Genomic DNA, 19492 nt, shown 5'->3' with positions numbered 1-19492 from the left:
TATTATTGGTTAAAATACAGCGTTATGCCTAATATGGTTATTTTTAGCTATACCTGCTTAAGCGCTTTTACCACGTGTTTCCTATGCAGCTAGTAACTTCCTCAGTTTGAGAGTTCCTGTTAAGATCTAAGCATTGCTATTGTCATTGCAAACACATCTTTCTAATTTGGGTCCTCCCAGTGGGCATCCATCTCAACCCGCATTTACTACTCAATTTATTCCAGTCCCAAATTCCATATATGTGTTCCAATCAGGAAAACTGATCTGCACATATACCATGGGGACCTTGTTCCCACATCTCCTCTGTTTTTGTTTTATTAGAAGCGATCCTCTTGTTCAGAGTCACTACCTGAAATGCAAGGATGTTTGAAGGAAGAGATGTTGCCAGAGGCTTGGTCAGTGGTGTCTTTGTTCTCATCCTCACTGTCTAAGGTGAGGGGAACTTTTGCAGACACCTCATCTTCCTGAGGCAGGGGTTGATAGGAGCCACGAGTGTGTAGCAACGCACAAACTTGTGCTGTTGCCCTTTTTTCAGCCAATAATGACAAACTATTGGAGATAGTCCGAACAAAAATTGGCAAACACAGGGTAATATTATGCAGCCTAAAGCAATCATTCCAATAAGCGCAACAATAGCTTGAAGACCTGGCAGTTTGGGAAACCATGAACCAAACATATCTCTGAAGTCTACCCCAGACCATGTCTGGACAGGAACATGTGCAATTTTTATCATATCCGATGTTATTTGTTCAATTACTTTTCCACTGTTGTCTATCTGGATACAACAATTGGATAGATTAAACTTTCCACATACTCCCCCTTCTTCGGCTAATAAATAGTCTAGGGCAAGACGATTTTGCATGATGTATGTGCGAGAAAGAGCACTTTCTTTGGCGAGTTGTTTTAAAGCAAGAGCTGTTTTGTTGGTAATGATTTCTACCACTGCTTGTAGTCTTATAATGCGATTAAGCATATAAATGGGTGTGCGATATCCCCAAGTGCCATCTTGGGCCCATGTAGCAGGGTCATAATAACTAATAATGCGCTCGGGGGGCCATTCACTATCTTTCCAGTTGCCAATTTTAACTTTGTTTGATATTCTAGAAATGTCACGTTTTTGTATGCGACCTACTTCATCATATAAAGGTATGCCAAGTATTTGGCGTCGTTTAAGAGGAAGAAGGAAAAAAGAAGGTTGAATGACACCTAAAACACAAGAGCCATACCATCCCTTGGGAAGAACATTATAAGCATAAGCGCCACAAATCCAATATAGCCCGTCAGGTGAAAACCATGGTAAAAGATCATTTTCAGGGTCCTGTAGATACGATAAATGTTCTATGGATGCAAGGGAATTGATGGGAGCGGTGGCATTGTTAGAAGACCACCATGTATTATTATTCCAGGTGGACAAACACAACAAATTTCCCACTGGGACTCTGTTAGATGCATTATTTCTTTGGTAGCATACCCGTCCAACGAGATTAGAACTTAATAGCCAAGTTTCATTTGCTCGTTGGAGATAGGTATAGTTTGCTTTCCATATTGCAAGTTCAGTATAATTGGCCTCTCTGGCATGCCATGGCCACTGATCTCCCATATTAGTCCCACCACACACAAAACAATTTTTTATAGCCAACTCTTTTGCTATAGTTTCAGCCAAATTAATAAACATATTATGAGCTTTAGGAGGAACAGGGAGTTGATTGAGTTTTGAAATCTCTTCTTCATATTCCCAAAACACCGAAAAAGAGGAAGAAGAGAGTATGTGGGTTTGAACCCGTACCACAATGTACCCATAAGGGTCCTTTCCAGTGCCATCAATACCAAGACCAAATCCATAATACTGGGTTGAAGGGGAGTGCGTAGTAGGGGCTGATAAACAAACAGTGTTACAGTGACCGGTGGAACATGTGGTGGCAGCCGGGCCTAAAGTAAAATTGAAACCTTCAGGGCCAGATTGGATGGTTCCAATCGGGCCTGTGTACCAGTAGTTATAAGCATCTTGAAAACTAACGTGCCCAGTGGATTGGACCTTGCGAAGTGTAAAAAGATATTTTTGTGCAGTTAAGTATGATTGCTCCCATGAAAAGGAGCCACAGGTAACCCCCGCAGCCCCATCACCCTGCCCCTTAGTTATGGCTGTGCAAGCGTCAAAACAAACAGAAACTGAGCCCTTTTGGTTATTTGAGGGGCGATTCCGGGAGGTACTGTGAGCAACATACCCATATCGTTGTTGGGCAAGTGAGAAAAGAGTTGAGGGTACTTGAAATTTGGCATTTGGATGCCAATTACCCCCTTTATACCCGTATATGTGAATAGAAGCATATACAGGGCCCAGGGCGTGCAGTTGATAACACTGAGTTCCTGATGAGGTGGTGCAGCGGGCATACACAGTGTTGTTTCTAGTGCAAGAGTCTAGGTCTTTTATGCAGTCTGGCTTCAATGTGTGGTAAATTAATGTCTGACGAGTGCGGGTGCCTGATTTTGTGGTCTGGATACATTCTGCACAATCCTGAGAGAGGGTGGTTGCTCGCTTTCGTCTTGGCGGGTGAGAAACTTTAAGAAAAGCATCAAGTGAAAAAATGACTTTGCGAGCGGGAATGCGGGTACGAAGGAGCCGGCATCGGTAAACACCAGAGTCTGAGGGTTGGGCATGATGAAAGGTCAGCGTAGATGATGTAGGGTTGACACGAGAGGTAATTGTGATGGTAGAAGAGTTGGACAGCTGATGTTCCTCTTTTCCTCTCCGGGCCCATGTTAAAATCATTGGTCCAGGGCTACCCATGGTAAGGATGCAGGTGAAAGATGTGGTCCCACTAACTGGAGCTGTGGCATTCCGTGGCATCAGCATCAGTGGAGGTGGTGGTTGGTTGATCGTGGCGGTGGACACATTCCGATTGTGTTTTGCAGTCCAGATTGCCATCAGGATGATCAGTAGAAGAGGCTGCATCGCGGGCTTTCAGATGACAAGGGCGGATGTGACGACCTGGAACCCAGAGGACACGGTCAGGCAGTTGCACCGCAGCGTAGCCTCGGCCCCAGGTGATAAGGTCTGCTGGTCCTTGCCAAGTTGGATCTGGAAGACAGCGATAGTAGACTTTGGGTCTTGGTGACTTGACAGCTGAAGAAGAGGTGAAGTCGACTGGCGGCGGTGGTGGGTGGCTGTCTCGTCAAATTCAAGAAATTCAGGGTGTACAGGGAGAGATTTAAAATATTTTGCACTGCTGGGAGGTTAGGGGGTGCTTTTCCCTGTGTGCCAATATATCTGTCTAGAGCATGCTTCAAGGTCTGATTTGCACGTTCTACAAGGGCCTGTCCTTGGCTATTGTAAGGGATGCCAAACTTGTGGACAATTTCCCATTTTTTACAAAAATCTGCAAAAGCAGTACTCGTGTAAGCCGGACCATTGTCTGTTTTGAGTTCCTTTGGGCGTCCCAGCGATGCAAAGGTACGAATGCAGTGATTAACCACTTGCTTTGTGGTTTCACCCCTTTGCGGGGTGGCCATTATGAAGCCAGAATAAGTGTCAATGGAAACATGTAGATATTTCCACGGGGCAAATGAAGCATATTGGGTGACATCCATTTGCCAGATCTCGCAGGATTCAGTGCCCCTGGGATTTACTCCCATAGGCACTGAATGTGCTTGACGACTGCATGTGGGGCATTGTTGAATGATTGCAGCCGCTTCTGTTGAAGAGAGATCAAATTGTTTCATAAGTGCCTTTTTATTTTGATGAAAATAAGAATGACTTTCCCAAGGAAGGGAAGAGGCAGGTTGTAGAGTCAAGGCTGTCAAAGCAGTTGATGCCGCAGCATCAGCTACGTCATTTCCTTCCTGGATAGGCCCAGGAAAAGGCTGATGGCTTCTGATGTGAGAAACATGAAATGGATGTCGTCTTTTTGAAATAAGAATTTGTAGAGAAAGAAAAAGGGATAACAAGGTAGGTTCAATAGAAGGAGAAAGGTAAGCTTCATAGATAGAAGAAATAATTTGAGAGACATACAGACTATCCAAAATAAGATTAAAAGGCTGATCAGAAAATTGTTGAAATGCTAGCAAAGATGCATACAGCTCTGCACGCTGTGCAGAGGACTGTGGGGGAGTAATTTTTGTCTGCCAACGGCCATTCAACTGCCAGGCACACGCACCATATTTTTTGCTTCCATCAGCAAACACTGTGATAGCATCTGTAATAGGCAAAGGGTTAAAAGGAGAGTTCCAGAGAAAAGGTACAGTTTTTAGCAATTGCAGCCTGGGGTCTGGAGGAGGGTGACAAGAGACCATTCCAGGCCAGTCTTCCATTGCAAATTGCAGCTGTTCAGATGAGATAAGAAGAGATTGCCAAGTAGCTAAAGAACACGGGACATAGATAGTAGATGGTTCCATACCAACCAAAGCTTTGCTACGAGAACGGCCTTTATTGATAAGCAGGGCCAACAGGGTTGGTTTGGAAGTGATCGTGGTTTTGGATGTGTGAGAGAGGTGGAGCCACTCTATAATTAGTAATGATGGTGTCACTTGTCCCAGCACACCTGTTGGTAAACCTGGGGTGTTGAACAACAAGAGCACCATTGGAAAGTTTGCTTGAATTCGATCCACCCATTTGGTTCTAAGGGCCTGATTGACCAATTGGATGACTGATGTCTGATCCTGCTGCAATGGAATAATGTCTGCAGGATGCTTTCCTTTGGCTAGAGCTGAAAACAACGGTGAGAGTTGCATGGTAGAGAGTCCCAGGTAGGGACGCACCCAGTTAATGGCGCCTAAATATTGTTGTAGCTGTAAGAGGGTTGGCTTTTCAGGAAGCTTTACATGAGGCACTGTGGGCACTGCATGTTAAGCAAGTACCTTGTGACCTAAATAGGAAAAAGGTTCTGCTGTTTGAACTTTGTCTGGAGCTATGTGCAAGCCTCCCTTCTGTAAAACACATCTAAGCTGAGGCAGGGTGGCCAACACTGTGCCCTTAGGGCCAGGTGCAGCCACTAAAATGTCATCCATGTAATGGTACACTAAAAAGTTAGAATAAAGCAATCTGTAAGGTTTAAGGATGCTAGCAACATAGTATTGACACATTGTTGGACTATTGAGCATATACCATTGTTGGACTATTGTGGCAATACTTTCCATTGGTATCTACAGGTGGGTTGAGAATTGTTCAATTCAGGGACTGTGAAAGCAAAAATCTGTCTGTTATCCGGATGCAAAGGAATAGAAAAAAAGCAATCTTTTAGATCAATGATCATCATGTCATAATTTTGAGGAATCAAATTGGGGTTTGGGAGACCGCTCTGCAACGCCCCCATGGGTTGAATAATATTATTGATCGCCCTCAAATCATTTAACAAATGCCAATTGCCAGATTTCTTTTTTATTACAAATACCGGAGTATTGTAAGGGCTAACTGAATTTTCAATATGTCCTTTTTGTAATTGTTCAGCCACTAGGTGGCGTAAGGCGGTCAATTTTTCTAAAGGTAATGGCCATTGATCAATCCAGATCGGAATATGCGACTTCAGTTGCAAACGTAGCACAAACTCAGCCATTGTTATTGCAAAATTAATTTAGCTTGGAGTTGGGACATCAAGTTTCTTCCCCATAGGTTTGTATGCAAAGGCAATATAACAGGCTTAATATAGGCAGTAACAGACAAAGAAGGTGATGTAACAGAAAGCCAATTAGTGCTGACAAGCGCAGCTTGCGTTCCTCCTATCCCTCGAACAGATGGGGCGGTGTCTGTGGGCCAGTCAGAAGGCCACTCAGCAGAACGTATGACCGAAACATCCGCTCCGGTATCTAAAAGACCACAGAAAGAACGGCCACTGAGAGAAAATGTCGCCGTTGGGCGGGCAGGCTGCACACTTTGCTCTAAAGCCAGAGTGTCTGCAGCTGTTTCCAACAAAATCATAGTAGCAACCACTTCCCCTTTTGTTATTGTCACAGGATAATTCACCATTATAGATAAAGCCAGATCAGAAAAAGTGTCAGAAGAGCGCATGAAAGGGGCAGCTATCACCCCTTGAGAGGTCAGATCCAAGTTGGGGAAAATGAGCACAGGTAATGCTGGAGGGAGATTGAGTTTCAGTCGGGGGGAGATGAAAAGAGGGTACACATGGGCAGGAATTGAGTAGGTCACTGTTTCATCAGCAACCATTTCAAAAGAATGAGAGAGAACCTGATCATCAAGAGTTTCAACCTTTGGAGTGGGGCTGGCTGAGTGCCCCACATCTAGTTTCCCGATTGTAATTCTTGGGGGGAGGATGGGCATTGATTTGCCCAATGGAATCCCCTTTTGCATTTGGGACAGACAGTTTTTGGTTTTGAGCTTCTTTGGAGATTGTTCCTGTTTGCACCGCCCCCAAGGGCGCGGCACTGAGCCTTGAAATGACCAGCTTTCCCACAATTAAAGCAATTTCCGGTAGGGCGGGAAGAAGCAGATGAAGAAGAAGCAGAGGAAGAAGAAGCAGGAAATGCGCCATTTTGTTGCAACGCAGCCGCAAGAGCCCCCATCTTGTGGTCAGTTGTACCCACGATGCGACAAGCCTGAAGGAAATCAGCTAAAGTAACCCCGGGACGATTTGCTATAGGTTGAAGAACCTTTTGACAATCCTTATTAGCATTTTCATAAGCCAATTTCAGAGAAAGTTCATTTCGAGCATCCTCATTATCAATTTGTCTTTCTAGTGCCAATTGGAGACGGCTTAAAAATTCTGAATAATTTTCATTTGGCTGTTGAATTATTTTTGAAAAGGTTTGAGTGCGCTTAGAGGTGGAGTCATCCACTTTTTTGATCGCATTCAATGCACATTGCTTAATGAGGGGGAAAGCTGCTCTGTCTTGGTTTTGTTGTTGGGCTATTGTTGTAAGAGTCCCTGTACCAAAAAGATGGTCTCTGGTGATATTATTTGGCAATCCAGCTTGGGTTGCTATTTCGGCTTGTTTCTGATATTCTGACCACCACACAACATACTGAGCTGGGGTTAAAAGCATGTTAAAAAGCAACTGCCAGTCTGCCAAAAGCATTTCTGTAGTAGCATTGGTCAAAGATCCTAGCATTCCTTGTGTATAGCGTGATTGCAAGCCATAGGTAAGAACTGCATTTTTCAAATCCTTAATAGACTTAAAGCACAATGGGTTATAAACAGGGACAGCTGCTGCTCCAGCAGCAGCTCCCGCAGGCACAATAAAATTCACTGGATAAGCTGCACAAGCTTCCAAGTCTTTCCCCTCCAATTCTCCCCTATTTCTAGCTTCCACCATCGCACGGATCAGATAACCACCCACCGGACAGGGAGGGGGGGCTTGAGGCTCCAAAGCAGCTCCCAAGGGTTTTTGTGGCTCCTGAGGGGCTGATGTGGCTCCTTTTTTGGTGATTATAACCACAGGAGCGACAGCCATTGCAGAATCATACGGGGGAGGTGTAGCTTCTGCAGGCGTCTGATTGTTAAATTTGTGATGAATCATTAGACATTCCATGACTATGCGCCACACAGTCAGAATTTGAACTGGGGCCCTGGGAGCCTCATGAAAGTACTCCCCCAATTTTGTCCAAGTTGAAATTTTCAGACTTCCTTTATCAGGATAAGACGGGCATTGCTGCCAGATGTAGGTCAAAAGGCCAATTAACTCCTTTTTTTTCAAATGAGGGAGAGATTTCCCTCCATTTGAGGCAATTTTATTGGAGGATTCGGTTAATTCTTTCAATTCGTGCAAATGTCCAACTTGCCCTTGAGAGAATTTCCCGCCCATACTCATGGGTAACCGGTCGTGTTTCAGACAGGTCGAAAGGCCAGCCTCTTCCAGGCGAGTAGGTACAGACGGTCCGAGACTGATTCTGATGAATCACGTCGGGGTCACCAGTTGCGGGTTTGCCTCCCCGCAAATAATGGGCTGTGCATAATGAAGACAACACACAGGTTTCTTGATTACACGAGTGGCCCAGAACGTTATCTGGACCCCCCTTTTATTAAGAGCATATAAGGAAATAAAGCATCGTAATTTATTATTGGTTAAAATACAGCGTTATACCTAATATGGTTATTTTTAGCTATACCTTTTACCACGTGTTTCCTATGCAGCTAGTAACTTCCTCAGTTTGAGAGTTCCTGTTAAGATCTAAGCATTGCTATTGTCATTGCAAACACATCTTTCTAATTTGGGTCCTTCCAGTGGGCATCCATCTCAACCCGCATTTACTACTCAATTTATTCCAGTCCCAAATTCCATATATGTGTTCCAATCAGGAAAACTGATCTGCACATATACCATGGGGACCTTGTTCCCACACTCCCCCACATCCCAGCCACTCACCAGCTCTTTCTTTTTCTGGTTCTTCTTCTGAGAACTTTTCGGTAGCATGGTGAGGATGGGTGGGGCGAGTGAAAGAGTGAACGAGGGGAGGTAGCGTTCTGGTATGGGACCTCCTGACCAACAGGTATGTGAAAGCATGCTAAATTTCATCATCTGGTCCGTACCAGTTGAAACCCATCCCTGGTCTATATCTATGATGTCTGTCTGTCTGTCTGTCTGTCTGTCTGTCTGTCTGTCTGTCTGTCTGTCTGTCTGTCTGTCTGTCTGTCTGTCTGTCTGTCTGTCTGTCTGTCTGTCTATCTATCTATCTATCTATCTATCTATCTATCTATCTATCTATCTATCTATCTATCTATATCATATTTACAAAACTGCCCCTGTCTCATAGAATGACTGGGTAGTGTACAAGGAAAATATATTGATCTGATAATGTGTTATCCAGCTGTTTTCATCTGTTAGTGACCACATAGATTGAGTTTCTCTAAGATGATCTGCCCTTGGTGTAATCATTGGCACTGTTAACTATTTATTTACTTTCACTTTCATAGTCAAGAACAGGAAAAATAATTGCCTGCATGATTGTGATCTTGGTAGGCAAAGCATTAGCATCCCAATACCTTTTCCAAAATCTTCATGTCTCTTTATGCTAATCTGCATCATGCTGTATGGCTTCCGCATTGGTTCCTTCATTGTTGATTATAAAAGGCAGAAGCTAGCCATCACTTTAATGCCTTCACTGTCACTTCTAAGGTTGCGCAATTTTAATTACTTTGACCTTCCTTATAGTTAAACTTTCTTTACTAGAGTTTGCAGATTATTGGCATTTTCAACTATCAGTTTAGTGCCATCAGCATAGCATAGGCTCCTTTTTCTTTTTCTTTCCTTTTTAAAGCCATGCTCCTCTCGTCTTCTTCTAGCCTCCCTTAATATATATTTAGCATATGGGTTAAATAAATAAGGAGAGAAACTATAGCCTTGTCTCACCCCAATCTGGATGCAGTCTCATTTGCTGTGTTCTTTGGTATCCTGGCCTGTTTTTTAGGTTTTTCATGAAGACAATGAGATATTTTAGCATTTCCATTCTCCTAAGGACATTCTACAGTTTACTTGGTCAACACAGTACAAGGCCTTTCTATCACATAGGCAATATGGACTTCTTTTTGTTATTCTTTGGCTTTCTTAATTATCCAACATGCACGGGCAACAAAATCCCTTTCCATCTCAAAAAACCAGCTTGAACCTCTCGTATTTCCCTTTCATAGAGGCCTCTAATCCTTACTGAATGAGCCTAAGCATTGTTTTGTCAGGATGTAGTATTTTGGATCTTGTATGATAATTTGCACACTGCTGAGACTAAGAATAAGGGAGATGTACACAAACAAACATCTTGAACTACTATAGGAGAGGAAGAAAATAAATACAAAACTATAACTTACATTGAGAACAAACTGTGGCTGATGGTAGTTTTGGTTATGGCTGTTGAAGCAATTTAAACATAAAAGAGGAAAAATCAAAGTTTGACAATCAGAAAGGGTATTGTTTGGTTGAGGCTATTATAAAAGAATTATGCTGTTTTCTAGTATGTATTTGGCAACAAATAGCATTGTGTTTAGCTTTTAAATCAACAGGGTACAGCCTGCTACAAAATAAATGAGAGCTGCTTCCAGCATGCAGAGTAAACCGTTAGCAATTTATAATGCTGGGGAAGTGCCTTGAGCAGTGATCCTTGATATGAGAACTGAACTGTTACAAGCATGTCCTTTTTTCATCTCCCTACTTCTTCTAAAATAACCTTCTGGGTCTAGTTGCTTTGCGGCTCTTTTTTTTATTGCTGCCTTGTGTTCTTTGTTTCATCAAGGGAAGCACTTGCTGCTAGTGCTATCCAGTAATTGTGTGTCTTAACAAGTTGTTTATGGTTCTTAGATTTGGAGATTCCTCAAAGGTACATGGTTTCTGATGATATTCAGCGCATGTTCATGTTTGGTATCCATTTTCCTTCCTGAAACATTGAGCTTTCCAGGGATAAGATACGTTCTGTTGTGCTGAGCAGAGCACTTATAGGCTTGGTACAGTTTCCTGTAATGTACTATATTTCCTAATTCAATAAAATAATATAAAACAAAAGATTAAAAAAGAGAAGGAAAAAGACCTAGAAGATATACTTGGGCTACCCACTTGAGGCAAGATGAGCAGATAAACAAAGAAACAAATAAATAAACAAATATCTGATTAAAATACCCAACCAGCTCAAAACCCAAGACAAATTCTTACTTCTCCAGCGACATAGTCAGGGAAGAAAGGTTATGCTAGAGAATGAGGGACCTATTTCTGTTCCTGCTCTGTTTGATTTTAACATTAGCCACCTTTGATCTCTTGTTTTATAATGAAATGATTCACTCACAGAGACCAGCGCTGCGCATAATCCAAATTTGGTGCTTTGGTGCTCACTTTATTTTGGACATATTTAGGGACCTTCCCATACAATATGAGCCCTAAATCTCCATGGATCTATCTTCTTGATAATTACTTGGAATCATCAGATAGCTATCACCTTCATTTTCTTAACAGCTTGTAAGAATCCGGCAGTATTTTTTCAGAAGTACTACAAATTTAACCCAAATGGGTCTTGTGGTAAAACCTTCAAAATGTGATTTAAAAAAAGAAAAGAAAAGAAAGAGGAGGAGCAAGGCATTTTGAAATAAAGTTATAACATCTGAAAACAACTGTGACCTTCTGAAAGCTAAGCGTCATATGAAATAGATTCAAGATTTTTGTTCAAGAAGAAAAGAAATGAGCTACTGGATGGGCACTATGTTTATCTAGGACAGGTGTGTTATATCTAATTTTTATAGAAGCAGACATTGTTCCCAAATTGCCCTAATTTCTTCCATAACTACATTGCATTTTTACATTGTATTAATATGTCCTCTTCCCCTCTAATTATAATACTTAGTTCTCTCTGGTACCCTCTAGTCCAGCAGTCAGCAACTGGTGGTCCATGAGAAAATTTTGGTGGTCTACAGAAAAATTATTTGCATTTTTTATATTGCACTAAATACTACTTATCTTTTTAAAAAATCATTTTAGTGGTCCACAGGATTTATGAATTTAGAGTTCCCTGAGGTCCGAAAAGTTGATGACCCCTGCTCTAGTCAACCTTCAAAGTCCACTCTTATCATATTTTATGATAAACACTGGACGTGAAATATTCTTTCAAGTCTATCATCTCTTTAAATTACCAAAATCATCATTCTAGCCCCCTTTATGCTGTTTTCCAAAAGTTGAAGTTTTCTATTTAATTTTTAAACTTACATAAAACTTCCTTTATCCAGGATAGAAAGAAGCTGTCCCAGTGTGATGAAACCTGCTCTTCGGAAGGTTCTTAACCACAAAATCATTAATACCAACCTTCTGAAGTAATTAAAGGAGAAAGCAGGTGACTCTTAATGTCTGAAGGTGTTGAACTGTGGCTTAATCAGGATGATTTTCCCTGGACCCTCAGAGCTCTCAAACATGCTGGAAATCACTATTTTAATTAATTTCTTCATGGAGGTAATCTGTGTGGGTCAAACCTATGGGCAATCTTAGCCTTCTCCTTGATCCAGAGAGGAGATCTGAGGAGCTGATCAATTCACTGACTCCTCTTTTACTATGGCCAACAGCTATCAAAAGAGCTATCTTCTATCTGCCATTGTTCCCCAGAGGGCCACTGGTTGATTAGTGTTTCTCCTCATCTATAGTCATCCAAAGACTGTGATGAAATAAAAACAGTAGACAGCTGGAAGCTGGAAGCAGGGTTTTTTTTTTTTTTGGCATTGCCCTCAGAAACCTGCTTTTCAAAAGATAATTATGAAATACAGTAATTCTTGGGTACCCTCAATAGCATTTGGAAGAAGGCATTTTTAAACATTGGATCTTGCTTTATGAGATATTTCTTGGAAGTGATCTTTGAAATTAAATGCCTCTCAGTCAGCTCCAATATTTGTGTCTTTAACATTCATATTTACCCAACAGAATACATTTTTTTAAAAAAAGAAGAAGATAATTTAAGGATTGCTATTTTCATTCCAAATGCTAAAGGAAGAATGAGAAGAATTGGAGAATACCATTTAAAAAGCTTGAAGGAGTGGCAGTGATATTTTAAGCCTACATTTGTTTGTCATGAGCTTCCTCATTATTAGATTCCATTCTTTATACAAGACATAATTTGTGTCTATGTTAATACGTACAAGCACCTGTACAAGTACATACTTCATACTTCATTTGTACATACAAATGAAGACATGTGTCAAAGTAGGTTGTTTTAATTCCATGAAATTTTCTATTAGAATTCATTGATTTCACATTAACAAGGCCATAAGACAGTGGTGGGTTACGACCGGTATACCCTGGTATGGGCATACCGGTGCCTGACGGGAGCACTTAGTACCGTTCCGGTATAATAGCCCACTCACCTGCCATCCTTACCTGTATTTGAGATCTTTGGGGCTTCCACGCATGCACACAGAGTGTATGGCACCTGTGCAATGCTCTGTCAAACAGCTGGAGCGTCATGGAGGTGTCATGCAGCATTGCTGGCAGTAAGTACACATGTACATGCTGCGCGCGTTCATGTGATGGACGCCGGGCCCCATTGAACTGTACTGGTTGCAACGGGATCTGGAACCCACCATTGCCACAAGACAATGCAAACTGCCAGAAAGAAAGGCACACAAAACAAATTTCAGTCACTGGAGTTGGAATGCATCTATCAGGCTTTATTGACCTGAGAGATCACTTGACTTTTGTTCAGTGGTGTGTTACTACTGGTTTAGACTGGTTCGGTCGAACCGGTAGTGGTTTGGTGGCCTGGGTCGCTGGAACTGGCAGCGAGCCAGGCTTGCCATGCCCCTGAACCAGTTCTCTGGCTGGCACCATAGGCCCTGCCATCTTGTTTTTTGCGCAGAGCATTTTTTATTGTACTGTGCATGCGTGTGCAGTGCGCATCAAGCACGGGGGGGGGGGCACCCACGAGTAAACCGGCAGTAGTGACTGCTGGGACCAACTCCTGCTTTTGTTGAGAATTTTATGAATAACAGATTGCTATTAGCTTCCAGAGATTATCTCTGATATACATTTACGGTATATTGAAAGATACAGTAGGTGCTCTATTCTGTATATCAGAGACAGATTCAGTAATGTGCAAGAGAATCTGAACATGATGATCTCTTTTGCCAAAATACTCTCCAGATATTTTCTACAAATTTTAATCTTCAAATGTTCTTCCCTTGAGACAAGAAATTATCATCATAATCCTTAGCATTTATGCAGAATTTAAGAGTGTTAGCAGTTCATTGTGTATTATTATACACAATTAGCCTGTTGGGCTCAGGCTACTTCTCAGCTGTTTACAACTGTTTAAGTACAGACTGGCCGCAGAAGGGGAAAAAACACAGAATGGTGGAAGGGAAGGATTTCTCTAGTCTTTTTCTTCTTGCTATAACAGCTCAAACCCCAACATTTCATTTGTAAGTGTACTCTTTGCATAAAGGAGTGGGTTGATCCAGAGCATCCTTTGTGTGCATGTGTATATGTGTGTGTATGGGTATATGGACAGAGAGTTAAAGGGTCTGTGGAAATAAATCTTATCTATTTACCTTATAATAGATATTTGTGAAAAGTTAACCTTCCCTGTCGTAGTCTTTTTGTGTGAGGAAAAAATACCCATGACATACTTACTAACTTTAGATTTGCATGATTACACATGTGAACAGCTTTTTCTTCTTCAATATCTTCTGCAAACGTATCATATAATACCACTGAATTTCTGGGCCAGCAGCAGGTTATAAGTCCTGCTGGATGATTCTGTGAAAACGAAATAAGGGTGAAAAATACATTTTTCTCTTCCATATTCCTCAGATAATAACCCTGTTTTTGTTTTATTCATTTCAGAAATAGAGTCTACAATAGTTGCCAAATAGCAACTATTTCTCCTTTACATACATATCTGTTGTGGCCCAGCCGGTGCCGCTGTCACCAGACTCCGAGAGTGATACTCCATACGAGTCAGCTCCAGAGGAGATGTGCGATCCTGGACAGGATTCGGAGGCTGAGCAGGAATCCGAGAGTCTGGTCGGCCACCAGGTGGCGCCAGAGGCATGGAGCAGCGGTGAGAGCGAGAGGAGGAGGACTCCCGATGCCCTGCCTTGGAGCAGCGGAGAGGATAGTGACTCAGGACTTAGTAGGGCGTTTCGAGATGCCCGTTTCCGGCGCGCCCACAAACGCAAGTAATTATAGGCAGTAAAGAGCTGTCAGGTGCTGTTGGGAGACGCCCTTTTTAGGTTATAAAAGGGTTGACTCTGGAGAGGCTCTGCGTAGCAATCAACAAAGGACTTTTGACAGCAACTCTAGTCTGGGATCCTGGCAAGCTGGATTGCTGCTTTTGTGTGTTCTGTCTTTGTGAGTTCTGTCTTGGTGGCTTGCTGCCACAAAACCTCTTGTCTGTTGGTGTAATAAACCTTGTTCCCTTGTACTGTTCCGGAGTGTGTGTGCTGTGTGGGCAACGGAGGAAGGGGGGTCAGAACAGATTGATTGCTACCCCAAACGTATCTCCATTCAGCTATGATGGAGCAACTTCAGGCGGAGAATGCTCTCTTCGCACAGCAACTTGCCTTGCTAACAGCGCAAGTTGCACAGCTGTCTGCTCCTGCCAACCCCCCCAGCAGCAACGAAGGAAATGCCCAGTGGCCATGCCGGATAAGTTTGATGGCAGTCCGAAACTTTTCCCGGCGTTCCTGGGCCAATGCCGGTTGTTCATTGCCTTGAGAGCGGAGGACTTTCCCACCGACCAGACGAAGGTGGGCTTTGTGATAAGCTTGCTCTCAGGCACAGCAGCACGGTGGGCTACGCCTTTGCTGACTCAGCCAAGCCCCCTGCTGGATGACTTCCAGGGTTTTTGCAATCATCTTCGGCTGACGTTCGAGGACCCCATCAAAGGAGAAACAGCCACCAGACTCCTGAAAGAGTTGCACCAAGGGCGTGGTTCTTTACTGGACTACGTTACCGAGTTCCGGCTGCTCAGTCAGGACTCTGAGTGGAATGAGCCAGCCCTTATGGATGCTTTTCAGGATGGCCTGTCAGAAGACCTGCAGGATGAGCTGGTGAGAGTGGACAGGCCTCCAACGTTTGACGCGTTGGTTCATCTATGCCTCCGGATTGACGTCCGGCTGCAGAGGCGGAGGCCTCGCCGAGCGTCCCGGGAGGTGCTGAAAGTGCCAGTTCCACAAGAGACTCCTGTCCCACGAGAGGAGCCCATGGAGTTGGGTGCAGCCAGACCCCGCTTGTCACTCACGGAGATGGAGAGACGGCGTGCAGGGGGGTTGTGTTTTTACTGTGGGGATCCGGGACATCTGGCTACGGGTTGCCCCAAGAAGGGAGGTAGAGGGGCTGCACGGTCTACGGCCCCCCCTCAATGACGGACCTCCGTCTCGGGAAACGGGGAAAGCCCGATCTGAGGGAGACTTCGGGTCGGGCACAGGCCAGAACAGAGGCGGAGGGGCCTCCACGACATCTGATTCTTGCAGCGCACATTCTCTTGTCGGGTAGTCCGCAGGGAATACCAGCCCATGCCTTGGTCGATTCCGGGGCTACCACGAATTTTATGGATGCAGCGTTTGTCACGAAATATCACGTCTCTCTGTGCCCGGTAGACCCTCCGATGCGAGTGGAGACCATTGACGGCCGGGTGCTTCTGTCTGGGCCCATCAAGAACGCCACGAAACCTTTGTGCCTGATCCTCGGGGAGCATGAGGAGGCCATTCAATTTTACGTGGCTTCGGGTCTGCATTTCCCCGTGGTGTTGGGCTTGGCTTGGCTGCGGGCGCACGATCCCCAGATCCACTGGTCGCAGAACCGCATCTCGTTCCCGTCCTTGCAATGTGTGGACCATACCCGTCATGTTTGCGCGGCTCAGGTGCCCAGTTCGGCCGAGGTGACAGTGCCGCCGGATTTAGCGGAGTTCGCGGACGTGTTTAGCGAGCAGGAGGCGGACCAACTGCCACCGCACCGGCCTTACGACTGTCCCATTGACCTGGTACCTGATGCGAAACTCCCGACGGGCCGCCTATACTCCATGTCTGAACCGGAGTTGGCCGCATTGCGGGACTTCCTTGACAAGAACCTTGCCCGGGGTTTTATCCGGCCTTCGTCTTCGCCCTTGTCTGCCCCGGTTTTGTTCGTCAAAAAGAAGACCGGGGATCTAAGACTTTGTTGCGATTACTGGCGCTTGAACGCTATCACGATCCGTAATCGCTACCCGTTGCCTCTGATTCCCGAGTTGTTGGAGTGGCTCCGGGAGGCCGTGGTGTTTACAAAACTGGACTAACGTGGAGCTTACAATCTGGTTCGAGTCAGGGCGGGGGACGAATGGAAGACAGCTTTTGGCACCCGATACGGACATTTTGAGTATACGGTCATGCCGTTCGGGTTGACCAATGCCCCAGCTGTCTTCCAACATTTTATGAACGATATCTTTCGGGACCTTTTGGATCAGTTTGTCGTCATCTACCTGGACGACATCTTGATCTACTCTATGTCTCGGAAGGATCATCAACAGCATTTGCGTCAGGTCTTGCAGCGCCTTCGAAAGCATCGCTTGTTTGCCAAGCTGGAGAAGTGTCAGTTCTGGCAGACCACCATCGAGTTCCTGGGGCACCGTATATCCCCTGAAGGAATTGCGATGGAGCCAGGCAAGGTGGAGGCATTACGAAGTTGGCAATCTCCTCGACGGATGAAAGACGTTCAGAGACTCCTCGGGTTTGCCAACTACTACCGGTCCTTCATCCCCGGCTTTGCTTTCTTGACCACGCCCCTCACTCGGCTCCTGCAAAAGAAAGTGCCGTTTCACTGGGGGTCCACGGAACAACAAGCGTTCGTGGCCTTGAAGCGCACTTTTACAAAGGAGCCGATCTTGAAACACCCTGATCCCCATCGCCCCTTTGTAGTCGAGGCGGATGCGTCCGACATCGCGGTGGGGGCGGTGTTATTGCAGGCTCACGCCCCTGATGGCACCCTTTTCCCTTGCGCCTATTACTCTCAGAAACTCAATCCTTCCGAGCGCAATTATACCATCTGGGAGAAGGAGTTGCTGGCTATCAAGGCGGCGTTCGAAGCCTGGCGACATCACCTGGAGGGGGCCAGGCATCAGGTCGAAGTCCGGACCGACCATCGGAATCTGGAGTTTTTGACAACAGCGCGGAAGCTCAATCAGCGCCAGATCCGGTGGTCTCTGTTTTTTGCCCGGTTCCACTTCAAGGTCACGTATATCCCCAGTGCCTTGAACCAGAGGGCGGATGCCCTATCTAGAAAGCCGGAGTACTCAGACCCTGCTGACTCACTGCCCCCCCGGACGGTCCTACCCGTCGAGTCCTTCGCTGCAATCCAGGAACCCGTGGATTTACGGTCGTTGATACGGAATGCGCAGCGAAACGACGAGTGGGTGGAACAACGGCGGGCAGAGGTAGGGCCGACATCCCCGTGGACCTTTGACGAGGACCTTTTGAGGTATCGGGATCGGCTCTACGTGCCTGCAGGACCACTCCGTGGATTGGTTCTCTCCCAATGTCATGACACTCCGGCAGCGGGACACTTTGGCCTGTTCAAAACTTTGCACCCGTACGTTTTGGTGGCCTCGCCTGTGACACGACGTGCAGACGTACGTCACGTCATGTGTGCAGTGTCGACAGGCCAAATCAGCGACGGGAGCTCCTCCAGGCTTGCTACAGCCATTGCCGACCCTGGACAGACCCTGTGGAGCCGTGTCCATGGACTTCTTGACGGAACTGCCTCCGTCGTCCGGTTTCACTACGGTCCTAGTGGTGGTGGACATGCTCACCAAGATGGCGCATTTCATCCCCTGCCAGAGATTGCCGACAGCCCGCGCCACCACCCGCATGTTCATCCAGCACGTGTTCCGGCTGCACGGCCTACCTGACCGGGTCGTCTCCGATCGTGGTACACAATTCACGGCCCAGTTCTGGAAAGGGCTGATGGCCGCTCTTGACGTTCAAGTTTGTCTGTCCTCGGCGCACCATCCCGAAACCGATGGAGGGACGGAGAAGGTGATTGGGATTCTGGAACAATACCTGCGCTGCTTCGTGAACCAGCAGCAGAACAATTGGGCGGAGTACCTCGCCGTGGCGGAGTTTGCGTTCAACAACTCGCAGCACTCCTCCACACGGACGACGCCTTTCATGGCGAACGTCGGGTACCACCCTCGTTTTTTCCCTCTCACCCCCCTGGACTCTCCGGTCCCCGCAGCGCAGGATTTCCTCTCTGAGCTTCAGGCGGTTCACCAGATGGTGCGCCGCTACTTGAATCAGGCAAAGGAGGATTACAAGCGGGTGGCGGACAGGTCTCGCCGTGCGGTGCCGGAATTGGCCGTGGGTGATCGCGTGTGGTTGTCCATGCGGCATTCTCCGTCCCACCGGCCTACGAGGAAGTTGGACCACCGGTATCTGGGGCCGTTCCCTGTGGAGGCCGTTATCAATCCGGTGGCCTATCACCTGACCCTCCCGCGCTCGATGCGAGTACACCCGGTGTTCCATCGCTCGCTCCTGATCCCTGAGCGATCGGATTGTCCTCTCCGACGTCCCTCTTCACCCCTGCTGTCGTCGCCTGAGGTGCATGCACGGCCATCGCACAGAGTGACCCGGATCCGTGACTCGAGATGGCTCAAGGGTCGGTTCCAGTATTTGGTCGACTGGGCGGACGAGGACTCGGACGGGGGGGCCTGGACCGATGCGACGGCTGTGCATGCTCCAGCTTTGGTGCGGGCCTATCATGGACAATTTCCCTCTCGACCGCATCCCGAGCGTCAGGCCCGGGGGAAGGGCCCTGCGGTGAGGGATAGTGTTGTAGCCCAGCCGGTGCCGCTGTCACCAGACTCCGAGAGTGATACTCCATACGAGTCAGCTCCAGAGGAGATGTGCGATCCTGGACAGGATTCGGAGGCTGAGCAGGAATCCGAGAGTCTGGTCGGCCACCAGGTGGCGCCAGAGGCATGGAGCAGCGGTGAGAGCGAGAGGAGGAGGACTCCCGATGCCCTGCCTTGGAGCAGCGGAGAGGATAGTGACTCAGGACTTAGTAGGGCGTTTCGAGATGCCCGTTTCCGGCGCGCCCACAAACGCAAGTAATTATAGGC

At 46.1% G+C, this 19492-nt stretch overlaps 1 protein-coding gene across 1 annotated transcript; it reads right to left on the bottom strand.

Moving 5' to 3' along the window:
• Positions 1 to 317: 317 nt before the first annotated feature.
• Positions 318 to 2788, bottom strand: ERV3-1 (endogenous retrovirus group 3 member 1, envelope; the record flags this gene model as incomplete). Its single annotated transcript, XM_081943909.1, has 2 exons — positions 318 to 549; positions 663 to 2788. The coding sequence occupies 2 exons, from the start codon at positions 2786 to 2788 to the stop codon at positions 318 to 320; spliced, it is 2358 nt and encodes a 785-aa protein (XP_081800035.1).
• Positions 2789 to 19492: the final 16704 nt, after the last annotated feature.

The sequence above is a fragment of the Natrix helvetica genome, assembly GCF_964273705.1.
Source record: "Natrix helvetica genome assembly, chromosome: 2".
Taxonomy (NCBI): Eukaryota; Metazoa; Chordata; class Lepidosauria; order Squamata; family Natricidae; genus Natrix; species Natrix helvetica.
This window is presented reverse-complemented; position numbering and strand designations above follow the sequence as displayed.